General features: G+C 44.6%; 1 protein-coding gene across 3 annotated transcripts in view; it reads left to right on the top strand.

The window, feature by feature from the left end:
• Positions 1-22,540, top strand: part of LOC112266044 (RNA-binding motif, single-stranded-interacting protein 3) — a 273,548-nt gene that overhangs the window by 87,215 nt on the left and 163,793 nt on the right. For all 3 annotated transcript variants that reach the window (XM_042295742.1, XM_042295744.1, XM_042295743.1), the window contains one exon: positions 1,425-1,582. In XM_042295742.1, the coding sequence (XP_042151676.1) occupies positions 1,425-1,582 (158 nt within the window). The remainder of the gene's footprint in view (positions 1-1,424; positions 1,583-22,540) is intronic.

The raw sequence follows: 22,540 nt of genomic DNA, 5'->3' as shown, positions 1-22,540 counted from the left end.
ACCTGGCTTTGAGTAGTCGTGATAGTTTACGTGCAGTTTAGAAGGACTTACCGTAGCTATAATATGGTGCAATTCAAGACAATGAAATGACATGTCAATGTATCAAAGCACCCCAGCAAAGAGAGTGATACATGGTGTAGGTCAAAAGTGTCTTGACCACCTGATGTTTGTATGCACACTGGCCATAAATAACCCCTATTAAAACCCCCAGTCCGGTCAATGTCCAGTCTCCTTCCTAAATGGGCTGACTGTCTCTCTCCCTCCATACAATATGCTGTAGCTCGGCAGCGGTGAAGCACATTGTGTGTACTCACTACTCTACTGAGAGTAGTGGCTGGCCGTCAGTTCCAGTTAGCCCAGCATGATAATTGGCCTCCCATTGATAGACGCAGACTCCCTTCACACTCCAGGGGTCTCGGCTCATTGTCGGAAGAGGCGACACACTGCCCGAGAACACTCGAAAATTGCACATCAAATCAGCCATGCTTCACGGGCCGGCGCTAACGCGTGGGGTGGGTACCACGAAGGGGGCGTGTGAGTGTGTGTGTGTGTTCTTCCATAGCTCCGTGTGCAGTGTCTCTCCGGGGAGGCTAGGGTTTAACGTGGCTAACTGGAGCTGCTGGTGGCTGTGCTCTCTCTCACTCGCCCTTTTTTTCTTCTTCTTCTTCTCTCCTCTTTCTCCGTTACTGCCCAACCCTTTTTCTCTCTCTCCGTCACTTTCAGCCACCCCTCTCTCTTTCTCCCTCCTTCTCATCCCTCTTTCTTCCTACTACGCCCACAGGGCCTTCGTTACCTCTCTGTCACCGAGTGCAGCGTCCATGGTATAGAGATATAAATAGGCTGTGAGTGGGGAGCCCTGACACCATAAATCCACAGTGGGAGGGACACGAGGGGGAGAGAGGGGTGCAGAGACAGAGGAAAGGGATGTAGTGTATACAAAATGGGGAGAAATAAGGAATATATCATGGAAAGGGAGCGATGCGCTGTAGTGATGAGGCGGTTTGTTGACGTACACAGGGAGAGGGAATTGTTGAACGGTTCAGATGCTGAGTCTCATTAAAAACATCTCACCTGTAGAGGTGCAAACTGTTCTGAGAGTGCCTCCAGACTCGGGAGTATGAAGTCAGGGAGGAAAATGGCACTCCAACATCTCTCAACACATCATTTTGAGGATGTCCCTTCTATAACAGTTAACCACTAGAAAGCCTGGATTCGAACCAGGGACTGTAGTGAAGCCTCTTGAACTGAGATGCAGTGCCTTAGACCGCTGCGCCTCTCGGGAGCACTCTTCTCTCTTCCTGTATCTATGCCCCCCCCACTCCATGTGAAAGATACCTACATATCACCACAACCCACACATACATAATGTATGTGTTTTATGTACTCAAATATATTTAGCCCTAACCTCTTCTCTCTTCCTGCAGCAGCCCTATGCTCCACCCCTCCACCCCATGGCTCCGCCCAGCCCCAGCCACAACAGCTGTAGTCACGGTGGATCCGAGCTGCTGAGTAAAACTAACCTGTACATTCGAGGCCTGCCCCCGGGGACCACGGACCAGGATCTCATCAAGCTCTGCCAACCGTGAGTGTGGTACATACACTCAGACATATAGAAACACACACACATGCTCCTGCACACACACACACCCACACACACACACCGTATATAAACACACATGCACACCTGCTGACACACACACGCGCGCGTACACACACACACAAACACACGCACACCTGCTGGTACACACTCACCCTTACTAAAGTTCCACCAACTGTGAATGTATAGAAACAGACACGGGTAATCATAAAAGCTCTGCCAAGTGTGTGTATGATGCAAAAACACACACATGCGCATGAATGTGCACACACACACACCTACACAGAGCTCAATAAAGCCCTAATAAAATGTAGATTGGACTGCCTCCCCCAGGAACCACGGACCAGGACCTCATCAAGCTGCAACCCACAGCCCACACAGACACACACACACTTACACACTAACAGCTTTGTTCGGCTCCAATAAATTCCTCATTAATAAAGACTGCAAATTGTGAAATACAGGCTAAAAGCGAAGTCTGCCGGTTGCGTAACATTTTCTTGGCCATCTTTCCAGAAATATCCCAGTCAAATGCAGCCAATTATTTTATGATCTTTTGGAATCGGAACGCTCTGTCCAGTATTTGGTAATGCTCCTACTATGTCACAAGTTGATCTTGACCCATCAAAATTCCATTAGCTAGACAGCAAACACGATAAGACAATGGAGGCACTCAGCGTTTTGACATTGCATATCTCTTAGCCACATAGTCAGTCCCATTTTGTATAATGTCCCTGTAGACAGTGTCCAATAAAACATTCCTTTTGCCGTTTAACATTGGACATACACCATTACTGCCTCACTGTCCTCTGGTGGATGCTTCACTTCACTTTCTCCAACACACTCTTCCTTTAGCATCCCCCCCCCTGTATTTTTGCCATTCGCCTTGGTCAAAGGCATTGTCTAAGTGCCCCCAAGGTTGCCCGAGGTCTGCTGTGCCAATGAAAATCCAATGAAACTTTAATTAGCCAGGAAAGTGTTTCAAGCACAGGCGGCTAGAAACATTTTCACAAAGGTCATCTGGCGCTGAAGTCTGTGACACACGGGTCCCCCCTCTGGTGTTGTTTTCCTTCTCCGGTCTGCTGAACCCACACCTCCTCCACCCATGTCCCACTCCCACCCCAACCCGCTCCACCCCACCACAATGGCATCATCCCTTGGTCCGTCACACCTTGTCCCCCAGGTTCATGTCAACCTGAAACCTCCGAAATGAGCCTCTGCGGTCTTCAGAAATGTTTTAGTCCTAGTTTTGTTTTTCGAGCACCTCTGTCACCCACGTTATTTTCTCTAATCAGTATCATGGAGTTGGCTGACTGCATATTTATGAGTGTTTTCCTCTCAGTGGTTAGTTTTGAAAACCCGACCCTAGGCAACAGTGACTAGAGTCTGGTGACAATGACGGACTCTTTTGACAACTTCAAGAAGGAAAAAAAAGAGAAGTCCTCTTCAGACAGACAACTCTCTCAACAAATCATGATGCCAGTTTGTATTTGATGCTTACGAGCCACTTGTGAAATGCAGTAACAAAATGTTGTTTGATTTGAGTCCTTGTGTTGTGCTGAGCCGTACTGGTTCCCGAGACGGGGTCTGCGGGCTCACACGCACTGTGAAACAGCCCCAGCAGCCTAGAATCCCAGTATCTCCAAAGCAAGCAGAGTGCCGCCAACGGATGCATTCTTGAGAGTGAGCCATATCGTAGCCGCTGATTGGAGGTCGTTACACACTGCCTGAGAGATGTTTGGAAATGACGCAGCAAGCTACACTCTCCCACAAGTCCTCACACAACTGCTACAACTTCCTCTATTACTTCAAACATGGCCAAAATAAAAGAGAATCAATAACAACAATGGCCACAGAGTTTCTAATTATATGCACCGAGAGCAGTTGGATTTGGGAGTGTGCTTAATCTGTGTTTTATTCAGTTGGCTGGATCTGTAGCTCTCCAGAACCATCAGCCTGATATATGGGCATGGAGAAGCAGCCAGAGAAGTGGGTTTTGGCTGAACACCCAGAACGAAAAGCATGGATGGAACAGCCATTACCATGAGAAAAATGCATGGACAAGTGGGCAGGTGGGGCACGGGGGGGGCAGTTGGGGTACGGGGCCATTAGCGTTTGAGCAGTGCTGGGGATTTCTTGTTTGCAGTCCACCACCTAGGAGAGGTAGAGGGGCTGAGGCCGCAGGTTCTTTTGAGGAAAGAGCACATTTTAGAAGGTAGACTTGGGGCCCACACTTGGAATAACAGGGGCATTCATTCTCCCTGCCAGTGGTAAAAAATCCATAAATCAAAAAGCCAAGATTGAATGGACCACAGAGCTCTCCTCCCTCCTCCTCCCTTCTGCCTCTTCTGTTCTTCCCTGCCTACCGTTCTCCCTCCATCCCTCCCTTCTGGTTCTCTGCACCCAATTTCAGCTGTGGACCGGCTACAGCTGTGCCCTCTGTCATGCTGCTTTCCCTAGCGTGGCGCCTGATCAAATGGAGAGAAACCCAAATCAAGAGCTAATCACCGCCAATTGTCCAAATAACCTTTCCCATGTGTGGCGAGGGAAGGAGGGAGGGGTGAGAGGGTGGGAAGGGAGGGGTTGGAGCTCCACACAGCAGAGGAAGGGGTGACCCTGGGACCACCTGTTCCACAGAGCCACTGCGATCCGAAGCGCCACATTATCCCAAACGATTCTGAGGCCCTCTGTTGACACAAGCCGGCCGACTATCAGAGCCTCCCCGATCCCACGGGCTCCTTTTCAACAAACTGCCAAAGGGAGGGAGTGTGAGAGAAGACACTCCAGTCGGCCCAGCCTCGGCTCTTTCGGCTCAGTCATCGATGCCCTGTCTGCCCAACGCTTTTTGGTCAAGCTCTGTCAGAACGGACCGAGATAGCGGTGCTTAACCTCTGAGGAGGCGAGACAACTGCAGGAATGCCCAGACCAAACTCCTCCCCCACCCCACCAACAAAACGTTGTCAACCAGATGCTCTGGATGTTTTGGGAACAGAAAGAATCACTCTCTCACTTGATCTTACTCTTCTTCTGTCTCTCATTGCCACTATCGCTACAATACCCAGCAACAACACAAATTGTCATGTGCTTTTGTGTGTTGAATTTACATGGTCATTTACTTGCCTGGTTCAAACTAACAACATACAAAATGCCTGTATCCTCCACAACATTGATCTGGAGAGCAGTTGCTGTGCAGTGGCTGATATACCTCCAGGCAATCTCCTACATTATTCATCCCCCCATTACTGCTTAGTTCATTAGGATCCCCATTACAGTGTCTTCCAACAATGTTCACACCCCTTGACTTTTCCACATGTTGTTGTGTTACAGCCTGAATTTAGAAGGGATTAAATTGAGATGTTTTAGTCACTGGCCTACACACAATACGCCGTCCGTCATGTCAAAGTGGAAGTATGTTTTTAGTAAATGAATAAAACATCAATAAGTAATCATCCCCTTTGTTATGGCCTAAATAAGTTGAGTAAAAAGTTGCTTAACAAGTCACATAATAAGTTGCATGGACTGGGTGCAATAACAGTGTTTGACATGATTTTGTGAACAACTGCGTATCTGTAAAGTCCCTCAGTCGAGCAGTACATTTGTTAACACTTTACTTGACATCCAGCGTCATAACACATTATAACAAGATCATAACCATGTCTTAATGTAATAAAATCATATAAAATCAAATTGTATTTATCACATGCACCGAATACAACAGGTGTAGACTTTACAGTGAAATGTTTACTTACAAGCCCTTAACCAACAATGCTTTAAGAGTTATTTTTTTTTACAAATAAGTAGATAATAAAATAGATAAATAAAAAATAAAAGTAACAAATAATTAAACAGCAGGAGTAAAATAAATAGCGAGGCTATATACAGGGTATTACGGTACAGTGTCAATGTGGAGACTATATACAGGGTATTACGGTACAGAGTCAATGTGGAGGCTATATACAGGGTATTACGGTACAGAGTCAATGTGGAGGCTATATACAGGGTATTACGGTACAGAGTCAATTTGGAGGCTATATACAGGGTATTACATTACAGAGTCAATGTGGAGGATATATACAGGGGGTACCAGTACAGAGTCAATGTGGAGGCTACATACAGGGGGTACCAGTACAGAGTCAATGTGGAGGCTACATACAGGGGGTACCAGTACAGAGTCAATGTGGAGGATATAAACAGGGGGTACCAGTACAGAGTCAATGTGGAGGCTATATACAGGGTATTATGGTACAGAGTCCATGTGGAGGACATAAACAGGGGGTAGCAGTACAGAGTCAATGTGGAGGCTATATACAGGGGGTACCAGTACAGAGTCAATGTGGATGCTATATACAGGGGGTACCAGTACAGAGTCAATGTGGAGGCTATATACAGGAGGTACCAGTACAGAGTCAATGTGGAGGCTATATACAGGGGGTACCAGTACAGAGTCAATGTGGAGGCTATATACAGGGGGTACCAGTACAGAGTCAATGTGGAGGCTATATACACGGGGTACCAGTACAGAGTCAATGTGGAGGCTACATACAGGGAGTACCAGTACAGAGTCAATGTGGAGGCTATATACAGGGGGTACCGGTACAGAGTCAATGTTGAGGCTACATACAGGGGGTATCAGTACAAAGTCAATGTGGAGGCTACATACAGGGGGTACCAGTACAGAGTCAATGTGGAGGCTATATACAGGGGGTAGCAGTACAGAATCAATGTGGAGGCTATATACAGGGTATTACGGTACAGAGTCCATGTGGAGGACATAAACAGGGGGTAGCAGTACAGAGTCAATGTGGAGGCTATATACAGGGGGTACCAGTACAGAGTCAATGTGGATGCTTTATACAGGAGGTACCAGTACAGAGTCAATGTGGAGGCTATATACAGGGGGTACCAGTACAGAGTCAATGTGGAGGCTACTGTATATACAGGGGGTACCAGTACAGAGTCAAATGTGTGGGGGCACCGGTTAGTTGAGGTAATTGAGGTTATATGTAGGTAGAGTTAAAGTGAATATGTATAGATTATAAACAGAGAGTAGCAGCAGTCTAAAAGAGGGGTCTGGTAGCCATTTGATTAAATGTTCAGGAATCTTTTGGCTTGAGGGTAGAAGCTGTTACGGAGCCTTTTGACCTCGACTTGGCACTCCGGTACCGCTTGCCATGCGGTAGCAGAGAGAACAGTCTATGACAAGGGTGACTGGAGTTTTTGACCATTTTTAAGGTCTTCCTCTGACCCCGCCTGATATAGAGGTCCTGGATGGCAGGACGCTTGGCTCAATGATGTACTGGGCCGTACGCACTACCCTCTGTAGTGCCTTGTGGTTGGAGGCCGAGTAGATGCCATACCAGGCGGTATTGCAACCAGTCAGGACGCTCTCGATGGTGCAGCTATAGAATCTTTTCAGTATCCTGAGGGGGAATAGGCTTTGTCGTGCCCTCTTCACGATCGTCTTAGTGTGTTTGGACCATGATAGTTACCCTTTAGCTCAGTGTGGTTGTTGCCTGTAATCCATGGCTTCTGGTTGGGGTATGTACGTACTGTCACTGTGGGGACGACATCATCGATGCACTTATTGATGAAGCCAGTGACTGATGTGGTGTACTCCTCAATACCGTCGTAAGAATCCTGGAACATATTCCAGTCTGTGCTAGCAAAACAGTCCTGTAGCCTAGCATTAGCTTAATCTGACCACTTTCTTATTGACCGAGTCACTGGTGCTTCCTGCTTTAGTTTTAGCTTGTAAGCAGGAACCAGGAGAATATAATTATGGTCAGATTTGCCAAATGGAGGGTGAGGAAGAGCTTTGTATGCATCTCTGTGTGTGGAGTATAGGTGGTCTAGAGTTTTTTCCTTCTGGTTGCACATTTAACATGCTGATAGATATGAGGTAAAACTGATTTGAGTTTCCCTGCATTAAAGTCCCCGGCCACTAGGAGCGCCACCTCTGGATGAGCGTTTTCCTGTTTGCTTATGGCCGTATACAGCTCATTGAGTGCTGTCTTAGTGCCAGCATCAGTCTGCTGTGGTATACAGACAGGTACAAAAAATGTAGATGTAAACTCTCTTGGTAAATAGTGTGGTCTACAGCTTACCATGAGATACTCTACTTCAGGCGAGCAAAACCTCAAGACCTCCTTAGATTTCTTGCACCAGCTGTTGTTTACAAATATGCATAGGCCGCCGCCCCTTGTCTTACCAGAGGCCGTTGTTCTATCCTGCCAAAAAAGCTTAAAACCCGCCAGTTGTATGTTAATCATGTCGTCGTTCAGCCACGACTCGGTGAAACTATAAGATATTGCAGTTTTTATTGTCCCGTTGGTAGGATATACGTGCTCGTATTTCGTCTATTTTATTATCGATTGATTGTAAAGTTGGCTAATAGGACCGATGGTAAAGGCAGATTACCCTCTCGGTGACGGATCCTTACAAGGCACCCGGACGTCATCCACTATACCTCCATCTTGAGGAACCTTGTCGGGTGTCTGGAGTTAATCTGTCCCATCCGACTCGTTGAAGAAGAAGAAGAATTCCTCCAGTACGGGGTGAGTAATCTCTGCCCTGGACATGGTGACAGAAACATTATGTACAAAATAAGTTACAAATAACACGAAAAAAACATACACAATAGCACAATTGGTTACGGGATCGTACAATGGTGGCCATCTCCTTTGGCCCCGTTGTTACAGCTGACATAACTTGTCATAACCTGTCATAATATGGTCACAACACTGTCATGACTCATATATTTACACCTGTTTTGACATATATTGTGCTATTTTATGGCTAGTTGTGACACCTACATAAGAGTATCAAAACCCACTTTTATTCAAATGTGTTTTTTTCCCTGCCAAGAAGTTTCCTTTCGTTTGAAAGTTATTTTCTTAAGTCCTTTCTTGTTATTGTAATGAATTCTTTACATATTTGTTTTTACAACATATCCTGACCATCCTGTGTCACGTTACTTGGACTAAGAAAATATACTTTATGACACTGTCAAGAAGCATTATGGCCATCATAATCATATAAGCCAGATAGGCCTATTAGGTACATCCCCTAATACCAAAGAAAATATCAGCATGTAAAGTAGCTTGTTAGCTGTAAAATTGCCTCAACAAACTGGACTATCAATTTAGGAGTCTACAATCTCACCATGTTCAAGCTGCAGATCGATGTGCCTGCCAGAGTGGAGACTGACATTCACAACGACAGATATACTTTTAAGGAGATGGGAAACGTTGCCCATGCTATGTCAATGGGCCTCACGGTGCATTCTGGGACAAGAAGCGCTCCTTCTATTGTGCTCTAGCTCGAAAACCCAACATTAGCACAAATTTCGTCAACAAGAAGTACAACATTACACGTCTTTTTTCCCGAGATGTGAGATAATTAACTTGCTATCTGTAATATCGTATAACTTTGGAATCGTGACATTTCGTAATTTCGAGGAAAATAGACATGTTTCAAAACATACTGGCTTTGAGAATGGATTGCATGACGATTAGTTTAGCAACTGCCTGACACAGCATGACAACGCGATTGGTCAACAGTCTGCTGGGTGGGATGTTATACGTTCCTTAATTCATTGGATTCCTATCTCCTTTCTATAATATCTCTGGGAACAGCACCATGCAATTCACCCTGGACTAAAGAGGTAGACAAATAGGGAAAATGTGCTAGACCCTTAACTTACACATTTCTCGAGGTAGAAATATCGCAAAAATATGAGAGAAGAGAAGACATCCTCCCGAGTTATGACATCGGTCAGTATTGAAATCTGACATGTATATATAGACGTTTTGGTGATCTAAAAGTCGTATTCTTTTTAACTTCCAGTGCAGTGAGATAGACTTTATCACAGTGCTACGTCATATCGGCCGGATTTCTGCCTGCTTGAATGCCAATAACTCAGATACACATGAAACATGAAATGACCCAGGGAATCGATAGAAAATCACCCAGAGATGCACATAAACAATATAACATTCAAAATGGGTGAACCTTTCCTTTAATATGGTAAATTTAAAAAACATATACAGTACCAGTCAAAAGTTTTGACACCTACTCATTCAGGGGTTTTAATGTATTTATACTATTTTCTGCATTGTAGAATAATAGTGAAGTCATCAAAACAATGAAATAACACATTTGAAGAATCTCAAATGTGAAATATATTTTGATTTGTTTAACACTTTTTTGGTTACTACGTGATTTCATATGTGTTATTTCATAGTTTTGATGTCTTCACTATTATTATTATGTAAATGTTGAAAGTGCGTGGGCGACGGAGAGAAACAACATGGTGCAGTTTGAGGCCATGTGGCAGAGAGTGATATGGGCGCTGGAGACGGGGGTGTGAGCAGGTGGGTCTGGGCAGGAATGATGTCGTTGATGTTTGTGTGCGTCGGTATGCTGTTGTTTGCATGTGTATGTTTTGTATGGTTAAAAAATGTATAATAAATCAAATCTAACCAAAAAAAAAAAGATAACATGCCACATGATGCATTGTAATGAATCTAGTTGGGCAGTTATTTAAAAGGCACACTTTGGGGCGGCAGGTAGCCTAGTGGTCAGAGCGTTGGACTAGTAACCGAAAGGTTGCAAGATCCAATCACTCAGCTGACAAGGTAAAAATCGTTCTGCCCCTGAACAAGGCTTGATCCTACTTGAGACGCAGACGTCCCACCTAGAGCTCTGGAAATGCAAATGCGCTACGCTACACGCTAATAGTATTAGTTAAAACGCAAACGTTCATTAAAATACACATGCTTGGTATTGAAATAAAGCTACAGTCGTTGTGAATCTAGCCACCGAGTCAGATTTTTAAAATGCTTTTCGGCGAAAGCATGAGAAGCTATTATCTGATAGCATGCAACACCCCAAAAGACCCGTAGGGGATGTAAACAAAAGAATTAGCATAGTCGGCGCTACACAAACCGCACAATAAAATATAAAACATTCATTACCTTTGACCATCTTCTTTCTTGGCACACCTTGATGTCCCATAATCAATACTGGGTCTTTTTGGGATTAAATCGGTCCATATATAGCCTAGATATCGATCTATGAAGACTGTGTGATAAACGGAAAAAAATAGCGTTTCATAACGTAACGTCATTTTTTAAAAGTTAAAAAGTCGACGATAAACTTTCACAAAACACTTCGAAATACCTTTCTAATGCAACTTTAGGTATTACTACACGTTAATAAGCTATAAAAATCATCAGGAGGCGATGTAAATTCGATAGCTGGTCGTGTGGAAAAAATGTCCGGAAAAACACAGAGACAATGCCTCAAGTTGGTGGTCGGAGGGAATCGGTTCCCTTTGGTCGGATCTACCAAGAATCAAATCAGAATCAAATGAGAAGACTCTATACATCCTGTGGAAGCTGTAGGTACTGCAACCTCGGCCTCATTTAATACGGTTCCTTTAACAATGGGTTGAAGTGGCGCATGGATATTTTTTTCCATCTCCAGTGATCAGATTTTCCTGCGCTTTTCGATGAAACAGATGTTCTGTTATAGTCACAGCCGTGATTTAAACAGTTTTGGAAACGTCTGAGTGTTTTCTATCCACACATACTAATCATATGCATATACTATATTCCTGGCCTGAGTAGCAGGACGCCAAAATGTTGCGCGATTTTTAACAGAATTTCCGAAAAAGTAGGGGGAGGCTTAACAGGTTTTAACCCGCTGCTCCTAGGCCGTCATTGAAAAAAATAATTTGTTCTTAACTGACTTGCCTAGTTAAATAAAGGTTAAAAAATAATTATTATTATTATCTTCAGCAGCATCTGTTTCCTACCTTAGCATTAGGCATTTGTTTTAGAGTATTAGAGATGGGAACTAATGGAGAAAGTCAAAGCTTGTAGCGCTGCTTTAGCTGTGACACGTGTAGATTGGCGAGTGATTGGGTGAGAAAAAATATATATATTTTGAATTCAGGCTGTAACTCAACAAATTGTGGAATATATCAAGGGGTATGAATATTTTCTGAAGGAACTGAATGTCTGTTTGAAGTGTATGCAAATAGATTATACAAGTGGTTAGGCATTTTCAACACACAGACCAGACGAGTAGACCATTTCTCCTCGACCATGAAACACTAATCGTGTACGTTGTTGATGTTGGTTCTGTGTGTGCAGTTAAGGGCAAGGCGGGCTGCCTTGTTTTGAGCCAGCTGCATCTTTGCTAGGTCTTACTTTGCTGACCCTGACCATATTACTGGACGGTGCATTCGGGAAAGTATTCAGACTCCTTGACTTTTTCCACGTTTTGTTACGTTACAGCCTTCTTTTAAAATGGACTTTAAAAAACTATCTACACATAATGACAAAGCAAAAATAGTTAGTTTTTTTCGAAATTTTTCCAAATGTATTAAAATACAAAACTGAAATATTACATTTACATAAGTATTCAGACCCTTTAGTCAGTATTTTGTTGAAGCACCTTTGGCAGCCATTACAGCCTCGAGTCTTCTTGGGTATGATAATACAAGCTTGGCACACCTGTATTTGGGGAGTTTCTCCCATTCTTCTCTGCAGATCCTCTCAAACTCTGTCAGGTTGGAAGGGGAGTGTTACTGCACAGCTATTTTCAGGTCTCTCCAGAGATGTTTCATCGGGTTCATGTCCAGGCTCTGGCTGGGCCACTCAGGGACATTCAGAGACTAATCCTGATGCCACTCCTGCGTTGTCATGGCTGTGTGCTTAGGGTTGTTGTCCTGTTGGAAGGTGAACCTTCGCCCCGGTCTGAGGTCCTGAGCGCTCTGGAGCAGGTTTTCATCAAGGATCTCTCTGTACTTTGCTTCGTTCATCTTTCCCTCGATCCTGACTAGTGTCCCAGTCCCTGCCACTGAAAAACATCCCCACAGCATGATGCTGCCACCACCATGCTACACCGTAGGGATGGTGCCAGGTTTACTCCAGATGTGATGCTTGGCATTCAGGTCAGAGAGTTCAATCTTGGTTTCATCAGACCAGAGAATCTTGCTTCTCATGGTCTGAGAGTCCTTAAGGTGCCTTTTGGCAAACTCCAAGTGGGCTGTCCTGTGCCTTTTACTGGGGAGTGGCTTTCATCCGGCCACTCTACCATAAAGGCCTGATTGGTGGAGGGCTGCAGGGATGGTTGTCCTTCTGGAAGGTTCTCCCATCTCCACAGAAGAACTCTGGAGCTCTGCCAGAGTGACCATCGGGTTCTTGGTCACCTCCCTGACCAAGGCCCTTCTCCTCCGATTGCTCAGTTTGGCAGGTCGGCCAGCTCTAGGAAGAGTCTTGGTTGTTCCAAACTTCTTCCATTTAAGAATAATGGAGACCACTGTGTTCTTGGGGATCTTCAATGCTGCAGAAATGTTTTGGTACCCTTCCCCAGATGTGTGCCTCGACACAATCCTGTCTCGGAGCTCTACGGACAATTCCTTCGACCTCATGGCTTGGTTTTTGCTCTGACATGCACTGTTAGCTGTGGGACCTTGTATAGACAGGTGTGTGCCTTTCCAAATCATGCCCAATCAATTGAATTTACCACAGATGGACTCCAATCAAGTTGTAAAAACATCTTAAGGATGATCAATGAAAATAGGATGCACCTGAGCTCAATTTCGAGTCTCATAGCAAAGGGTCTGAATACTTATGTAAATAAGGTATTTCTATTTTGATGTTTTTAATACATGTGTAGGTTGATAAAAAAAAAAATTTAGAATAAGGCTGTAACGTAACAAAATATGGAAAAAGTCAAGGGGTCTAAAGACTTTCCGAAGGCACTGTATAACATGGTATCGGGACAGCTTGGCTTTTCATAGGCACTACCTCTGTTTGTAATTCCCAAACGCCTGAAGGTACCACGTTCATCTGTACAAACAATAGTATGCAAGTATAAACACCATGGGACCACACAGCCATCATACCTCTCAGGAAGGAGACTCGTTCTGTCTCCTAGAGATGAATGTACTTTGGTACAAAACGTGAAAATCAATCCCAGAACAACAGCAAAGGACCTTGTGAAGATGCTGGAAGAAACATGTACAAAAGTATCTATCCACAGTAAAACAAGTCCTATATCGACATAACCTGAAAGGCCGCTCAGCAAGGAAGAAGCCACTGCTCCAAAACCGCCATAAAAAGCCAGACTACGGTTTGCAACTGCACATGGGGACAAAGACTGTACTTTTTGGAGAAATGTCCTCTGGTCTGATGAAACAAAAATAGAAATGTTTGGCCATAATGACCATCGAAAAAGGGGGAGGCTTGCATCCCAACCGTGAAGCACGGGGGTGGCAGCTTCATGTTGTGGGAGTGCTTTGCTGCAGGAGGGACTGATGCACTTCACAAAATAGATGGCTTCATGAGGAAGGAAAATGTTTAAATGTATTTGGCTAAGGTGTATGTAAACTTCCGACTTCAACTGTATGTCTATTTTTATATGGCCTATTGATTAACGTCACCATTTACCTTGAAACATGTCATCATTCCAAACAATGTACAATGTTGTCTCATTGGGCAACTAGGCTATAAATAGGAGCTAAGTGCAATGGTCAGGTCACTCTGAGGAAGACCTCAGCCTGACGTCGACACGTCAGTCACCTGTTCACGTCCTGTACAATGGGTGAAAGTGAGCAGTAAGTCAATCTCTACCTTTTTTTGTTGAGTTCTCCAATCCTTCATACCTTGAATTAGTCCGTTTGGAAGTTTTTCTTGGGAAACCATTTCCATGATTTGAGTCCTTGTTTGGAGCACCCCTCCTTTCCTTTGTTTGCTGAAGCGCGAAGGCCCACCTGAACTATTGGTAAAAAAAATGGGTCAATGTGCCCTTGAGCAAGGCACTTAACCCTAAATTGCTCTGGATAACAGCATCTGCTTAATGACTAAAATGTAAATGTAAAATGAAAGTGCCCCTCCATCCATTACAGTTGCAGCAGCCTAAAGACAGATTGACTTTAGGACAGGAAGCAGAGACTCTACAGTTTCCTTCCCTCCCAGGTGCTTTGACGTATCCTCCCTCTCGGTCTCCATCCCTTCCCCCGCTTTCTCTCTCGCTGTTTCCCTTTCATCTGGAGTAGTGTGGAGAAAGCAACACAGATGAGATGTGTTCATTTGTGCGTGTCAGACAGAAATGCGTGGCATGTCGGCTTGACAGGTTGTAGACGGGTGTGGACAAACATTCTGGAATGCTGAAGCTTGAAAGAGAACTGTGGTAATAGCTATACTAGTGGAAAATAGCCATACTGTACCCTGTACCCATTACTCCTATTAAACATACAAGTACACACACATACAAGTACACACACAAACACACAGCCATTTTTCTCTCCCACTCACTCCATTAAAAGCACTCCGTATCTATAGTGGAGCCACTGTTGTCTTTCACTCTTGTTCTCTCTTTCTCTCATTCTCTTGTTCTCTCACTCTCTCGCTCTCATTCTCTCTCCCCCTCTCTCTCCCACCCTCTCTCTCCCGTCCTCTCTCTCGCTCTCTCTCTTGCTCCTACTCTGGCTCTCTCCCTCCCTCTGGTACATGTGGGTGGAGATCTCTGTAGTGAGCTACAAGCTGATGACCGGCCAGCATCTTTCACCAGCACTACCTGTCAGAGATGCATTATCCTGTGTGTGTGTATGTGTGTATGTGTGTGCGTGTGCGCGCGCGTGCGTGCGTGAGCGTGCGTGCTCAGAGTGAATTGGTGTGTGTGTTAGTGTGTCCATGCGTTAAGCGTGTGCATGTGTGTGTGTTATTTTGGGCCTGATAGAGATCCTGGGGGGACAATGACATCACCACTAAATAATTCTCAGGTAATCTGCAGGCACTAACTCAACATGGCCAACACTGCAATTGGAGGCTAGTCAGGCTAGCCTCAGTTAAAGCCTCTTAAACTTGACAACAAAGAGCCAGATCCCAGATGAGGTTAAACTTGACAGGGTTTCTTGAAGCCAGAAAATGATTGGCCTAATCCACCGGGTCACAATTTGTCAAAGAGCCGTTGTTGCCAGAAGCGCAATTTTCATAATTCATATTGGACGCAGTAATGTCAGGATGACATTTTGAAATAGTTCTGTTGTCTTCCACAGTGGGAATACGTCCCACAGTGAGTAGAACCGGAGGGTGAGGAGGGCCAAAGAGCTTAGACCTGCAGATCATAGAAAACCGTTGTATCACCTGATAGTAGCAGGGAGAGTAGAGCTTAACTGACAACAGTAACATCTTGTACAGTGGTAGTGCAGTGGCCATACTGTGGGATATCTTCAAAGGGCAGGTCCCTCTACAGTATACAAGTACAGCTCAGGAGAGTGGAGCGTGATTGATTTTGATTCAGTGCTACTCGAGTGAGCAGCGGCTCTCCCCCCTGCCAGGTGTCCATCAGGATAGAGCAGACTAGTTCAGCAGTGCACACTACCTGCCTGTCTGTCTCCGCAGGACACTGGGAGACTGGGGCTGCATCCCGAGTGGCACCCTATTCCCTATATAGAGCCCTGGGCTCTGGTCAAAAGTAGTGCACTATATAGGGAAATGTAGTGCCATTTGGAACACACTTCGGGCCTCCTTGCCTGCCCTAACTCTCTGTCCAGTAGTCACAGAGGAAGCTCCTATGCTTCCAGGTGTACTGGTCCTAGTCCTTATTGCCCCACTTCACAAATAGCTGTGATTTGACCCCTGTCAGCCAGGCTCACCTTTAGAGCTCTGAGAGGGGTCGGCTGAGCTTGAGTGTCAACCGGAATGTGGGACTAACTCAGGGGCCCGGGATTCCAAGGTGCAATACCTTGATGTAACACACCTCTCTCTCTCTTTCCCGTTTCACTTTCCCACTTTCACTTTATCACTCAACTATTTCTCAGAACCCCTTGTCAGACACCCCGGGGTGCCCACACACACACACACACACACACACACACACACACACACACACACACACACAGGACAGAATGTGACTGTATCCCCCTAGTGGATGTGGTTATACCATGTAGTCAGTGGAAACACAGACATGAAGCAGAAACTGCCTGGAGCTCTTTCCCACCTACCTGTCATGCCACTTCACATGTCTACCACAGCAAACAAACACCCAGACAGCGAGGGCCTTTGGAGAGCCAGCGGGGGGACAACACCACGCTTGGGTGGTCTGCCAGTCTCCCTCACCCCTCCTCCTGCAAAGCTGCACCAGTGATGTGTGCTGGCTCCGGCCTGCTCTCCATCCCCACATAAGAACCACTTCACCCACAGCGCTATGGCAGAAATGCCTGGATAATGCCTGGATAATTTCACCCAGGGAGGAAAAGGGTGGATATTCAAACGATTCAAAGGATCCAATGTCATCATCAGACCTCAACCTCCACCCAAAAAGTAGAAGATGTGGTTGAGGCTACGCATCATATTTCAATGTCCAGAAAACTGTCAAATTAATACATTTATACAGATTTCAACAGTATAAAACCACCTGTATTCCTTTGTAGTATTGTCAGAGAGAGAGAGAGAGAGGAAAGCTTTGACTATGTACAGACTCAGTGAGCATAGCCTTGCTATTGTAGGCAGACCTGGCTCTTTTTTTTCCTTTATTTAACTAGTCAAGTCAGTTAAGAACAAATTCTTATTTACAATGATGGCCTGGGAACAGTGGGTTAACTGCCTGTTCAGGGGCTGAACGACAGATTTGTACCATGTCAGCTCGGGGATTTGAACTGCAACCTTCCGGTTACTCGTCCAACGCTCTAACCACTAGGCTACCCTGCCGCTCTCAAGAGAAGACAGGCTATGTGGAGACTGCCCACAAAAGGAGGTGGAAACTGAGCTGAACTTCCTAACCTCCTGCCAAATATATTGCCATATTAGAGACACATATTTCCCTCAGATTACACAGATACACAACGGATTTGAAAACAAACCCAATTTTGATAAACTCGCATATCTATTGGGTGAAATGCCACAGTGTGCCATCACAGCAGCAATATTTGTGGCCTGTTGCCACAAGAAAAGGGCAACCAGTGAAGAACAAACACGATCGCAAATACAACCCATATTTATGTTTATTTATTTTCCCTTTTGTACTTTGTGTTGTCTTAAGGGTAAAAAATGACCTGTCCCTATGTTTAACAGCAGAGAAAACCTCCTAAACGATATGTTTTCAACTTGGAATTTGATGACTTTTCCTAGAGTGACCCCAGCCTTACAAAAAGTGATACATCGTCGTTGTTCATATTTCCATGAAAGCTGTAGACCCAGCAATTATAAAATCATTTACACACCACAAAAACCACAAAGATACACACACACACACACACACACACACACACACACACACACACACACACTGATTGAACTCAGACAAAACTAAAACTTTATTGTGAATGTGCAGCATCTCCCCTCCGCGACCCCACACATGACCCAAGTTCACAGACAAAATAAACACAATTTCAGACAAAACAAACAACATCTCAGACAAAATAAACATTTCTTGAAAGCATTGTTTACTAATGGGGAATGCAGTCAGAGGCTATAAATGTGCTGCAGATGACAGTCCCCCCAGTTCTCTCTTTGCTGAAACCATGAGTGCATGTTTCAGTGCCCAACAGGTCGTAGATCTGTTTTTTTCAGATGTCCAGGAGGAACAAGAGAACAAAGATTTAGAAGAAGAGCAGGTATCTGAAGAAGAAGATGGGGAAGAATTACAACCCAGAGCACGATGCATCATCTTCAGATGAAGAAGAAGATGGGGAAGAGTACAACCCAGAGCATGATGCATCACCTTCAGATGAAGAAGAAGATGGGGAAGAATTACAACCCAGAGCACGATGCATCATCTTCAGATGAAGAAGAAGATGGGGAAGAATACAACCCAGAGCACGATGCATCATCTTCAGATGAAGAAGAAGATGGGGAAGAATACAACCCAGAGCACGATGCATCATCTTCAGATGAAGAAGAAGATGGGGAAGAATACAACCCAGAGCACGATGCATCATCTTCAGATGAAGAAGAAATCCCCACATTTTTGTCAAAGAACAGCAAAATAACATGGTCCTTGTCACCATATGACAACCAGGGCCAAATGGCAGCACTAATGTCATAAGGACCCCAGGGCCCACAAGACATGCAGTTGCCCAGTACATCGCCTCAACATTCTACATGTTCATCACACCAGCCATCGAAAAAAAATCATCCTTAGGATGATAAATTTGGAGGGTTTCCATAAATATGGAGACAACTGGAAAAGGATGGATGAGATTTACCTGCGTGCCTACATAGGGCTGCTAATCTTAGCGGGTGTGTATAGATCCCGAGGCGAGGCTACATGTAATCTCTGGGATGTAGAGAGTGGAGGGGTGGTTTTCTGGGCCACGATGCCACTGAAAGTCTTTCGCACTTTCTGAAGAATGCTACGATTTGATAACCGTGAGTCAAGACCTGCAAGACTTGTGAGAGACAAACTGGCGTCCGTAAGAGAGGTGCGGGAGAAGTGGGTGGAGCGTCTGCCATACCTCTACAACCCTGGGCCTGAAGTAACAGTGGATGAGCAACTGGTTCCATTCAGAGGTACATTTTTAGTTTCATATCTGTAATGTAAGTGATTTTATTATGTATTGCTATAATATCTTTGATTTCTGTGTTTTTCTTCTGTGACATTAACACTAATTACTGATAGTAATCTCTTGGGTCAAATGGTCGCTGTCCTTTCCGGCAGTATATGACCAGTAAGCCAACAATGCATGGCATCAAGATATGGGTGGCCCGGGATGCACAATCCAGCTACGCTTGGAAGATGCAAGTCTACACAGGGAAGCCGACCAGTGGAGGCCCGGAGAAGAACCAGGGGATGCGGGTTGGGCTTGATGTGACAGATGGACCACCACTCTAGTTTCTGACCTCCCAAAGAGGAACAAGAATGTGGTCCTCCTGAGCACACTGCACTAAATGGCTGAGATCAATGATCGTGAGGACAGGAAGCATACTGGACGACAACCACAACAAACGAGGCGTGGACAACCTGGACAAGGAATTTACAGCATGACTGCCCGCTGGTCCCTGGTCATCTTCCATAACATCATGGATGTGTCCATACAATGCATTCGTGAAATGGAACAGATCAACCCTACCTGGATGCCTGATAAGCGGAACAAGAGGAAGGTGTTCCTGGAGCAGCTGGGAAAGGCACTTGTAACCCCACACATTCAATGAAGGGAGCACCTCCCGCGCACAGCAGCCTCTGCAGCGCTTGTGAAAGCTGTTCAGGGGGCTGAATCTTGTCCTGATCCACATGAGGCTGCAGCTGGGGCAGGCAAGAGGAGGAAATGCCAATTCTGAAATAGAAATACTATGCGCTGCACATGTCAGAAAACATCTGCAAAGTCCATGCACACACACTTATTGTCCTACATATGCTAAATAGAGATGATTGATTGATTTTTTTACAAGCATTTCGCTACACTCGCATTAACATCTGCTAACCATGTGTATGTGACAAATAAAATTTGATTTGATTTGACATATTGTCCTACATGTGCTAAATAGAGATGATTGATTGATTTATGTTCTTCACATTTTTGTTTTGTATCTAATATCTTATTTCATTCTTATTTATTGTTGTTGTTTATACACCTTGTGGGTGGGGACAATGGTTAAAAAAATGGGAGAACACTAGTATTTTGTAATTGAATTCCTCATTGTACAGTATATATGAATATGTCACTATGTTGCCAAAAAGGTTAAAGAATGTTATTGTTTCCCTTCAATAAAATGCATTCAAAACTACTTTCTGCACATTTCTGCTACTTTCTTAGGCTGTACAAGTGCTATCTCTTGCTAAAAAGTTCATGTTTACACCTATGCAGTACCTTTAGCAATAATAATAATAATAATAATAAACCTCTACTTTAGGTAAGAAAACAATTATAACAGGTGTGTTGTAATAAAAATGAGTGGTGTCCACTGATTAAATGCAGTCTTTCTGCATTGTGAAAAGGGAAAACCCAGATATTCACAAAGTTTGTGATGAATGACAGGTTGTTTCTTCATGCAAAATAGATTTGGGGTTTAAAATTCAATTAAGCTGCTGTATCTTAGGGGTTTAGTGAAGGCGAGTCCTTTTTTACCCTAAGGTAAAAAATACCTTTCTCAGACCTTGCGGGCGGGTCCTGCAAAACTGCGGTACACTACTAGAGAGAGAGAGAGAGAGAGAGAGAGAGAGAGAGAGAAAGAGAAGAGGGAGCCAGAGAGAGAGGGAGCAAGTGAAACAGAAAGAGACAGGAACTGGGGGAGGACTGACTAGGGTCAGTAAAGACAGTCATAACGGAGACTGAGAGTGATTGAAATAGGATTAGAGGAGACCGGCTCAAGAAGAGCTAAAGCATCACCATTGTTAAACCTGGGCTTCACAGGGACTGTCTCTGTCACATCAAAGCCTCATCAACCAGTCCTGGAAGAGGTGATGCCAGCATGGTGTCCACACACACATACACATCTCGTGTACCACTTGTATTCGCTGTTTATTTCCAAAATGTTCCATTATGGGCTAGATGCATGATACTACCTTTTCTTTTCTTCCCACCCCTGGTGTCTTTGTGGGGTATTTTTGGATCACAGACAGGATGCATTGATGAACCATCTTTAACATTTAATGAGACGAGCCATGATTAGTTGGCAACCAGAAGCGAGTGTCTCCTGGTCCCAGTGGACCTAAACAAAGTTATAATGATAACTTTCCCCAACTGCATGCCAATAGGAGGCCTTTTTAACTGGTTCCCAGAACGAGCCGACTGTACACACAGACATACAAATAAACACACTCTTGCCTACACAACCAGACATGCAAAAAACCCATGCACACGTGGATCAGTGCAACCTTAACAGTATACATTTTATAATTGATGTGTAACTTCATTGAGTTAGTTGTGAAAATGTAAAGCTCGGATAACCTTTCCAATGTCTGCTCTGTTGAACCCTATTAACAAGTTAACACGCTCACAGAAAGAGCTCCACTGTCACGACTCCCGCCGAAGTCGGTCCCTCTCCTTATTTGGGCGGTGTTCGGTGGTCGACGTCACCGGTCTTCTTGCCATCGCCGCTCCACCTTTCATTTTCCATTTGTTTTTGTCTTGTTTTCCCGCACACCTGGTTTACATCCCCTCATCACTCTATATTATCTCTATATTATCCTCTGTTCCCCCCCCATGTCTGTGTGTGGTATTGTTCGCTCGTTACGTGTGTAACGCTACAGGCTGGTTTTGCGCCGGGTATTGTTGTAACCCGTGGTTTTGTTATTTTGTACCTATTTGTGTGATTTGTGCGCTATTGCTTTTTCCTTGGGCCGGAGTGTTGTGACGCAGTTGCGTCCGGCTGTTTTCCTCTGCCTGACTTAAGTGTGCCTGTTCACTCATCTCTGCTCTCCTGCACCTGACTTCCTTTGACCAGTTGCGCACACTCTGACATCCACACTCATTATTACCATTGTGTCTTGGGTAATTATGCAACAAAAAAATGTCATCAAAGCATATCTGTCACATGCACAGGATACAGCACGCGTAAACGAATGAGTGAAAGGCTTTACTTTGTAAGCTTTTTCCTCAATAGTGCAACATCAAGAAAATAAAACAATTGTGCTTTGAGTATATCAATGCCAATCTTTTTGAATCCAATCTTTTCTATTGCTCTGGGGAGACGCCCTCGAATTCTCTCAGTGATTACAAATCCCTGTTGATATGTCTTACCACAAGTTTCCATCTGTAGCCCTGCGTCCCTAATGGCACCCTATTCTCTTAATAGGACACTACTTTTGACCCAGTCTAATTGGGAATAGGGGCCATTTGGGACGTAACCACAGTCAAATTACCCTGCGCCTCTATCCCATCAAGACAACAGTCTGATTGGTATCTAGGAGGCTGAGTGTTAGGCTGTAGTTTTCCTCTTTGTGCTCATCAGTTCATAACTGCCACCCACCCCACCGTAGCCTGCAGTA

The sequence above is a fragment of the Oncorhynchus tshawytscha genome, linkage group LG13 (assembly GCF_018296145.1).
Source record: "Oncorhynchus tshawytscha isolate Ot180627B linkage group LG13, Otsh_v2.0, whole genome shotgun sequence".
NCBI lineage: Eukaryota > Metazoa > Chordata > Actinopteri > Salmoniformes > Salmonidae > Oncorhynchus > Oncorhynchus tshawytscha.
The sequence above is the reverse complement of the archived record's forward strand: the minus strand, read 5'-3'. Positions and strand labels throughout refer to the sequence as shown.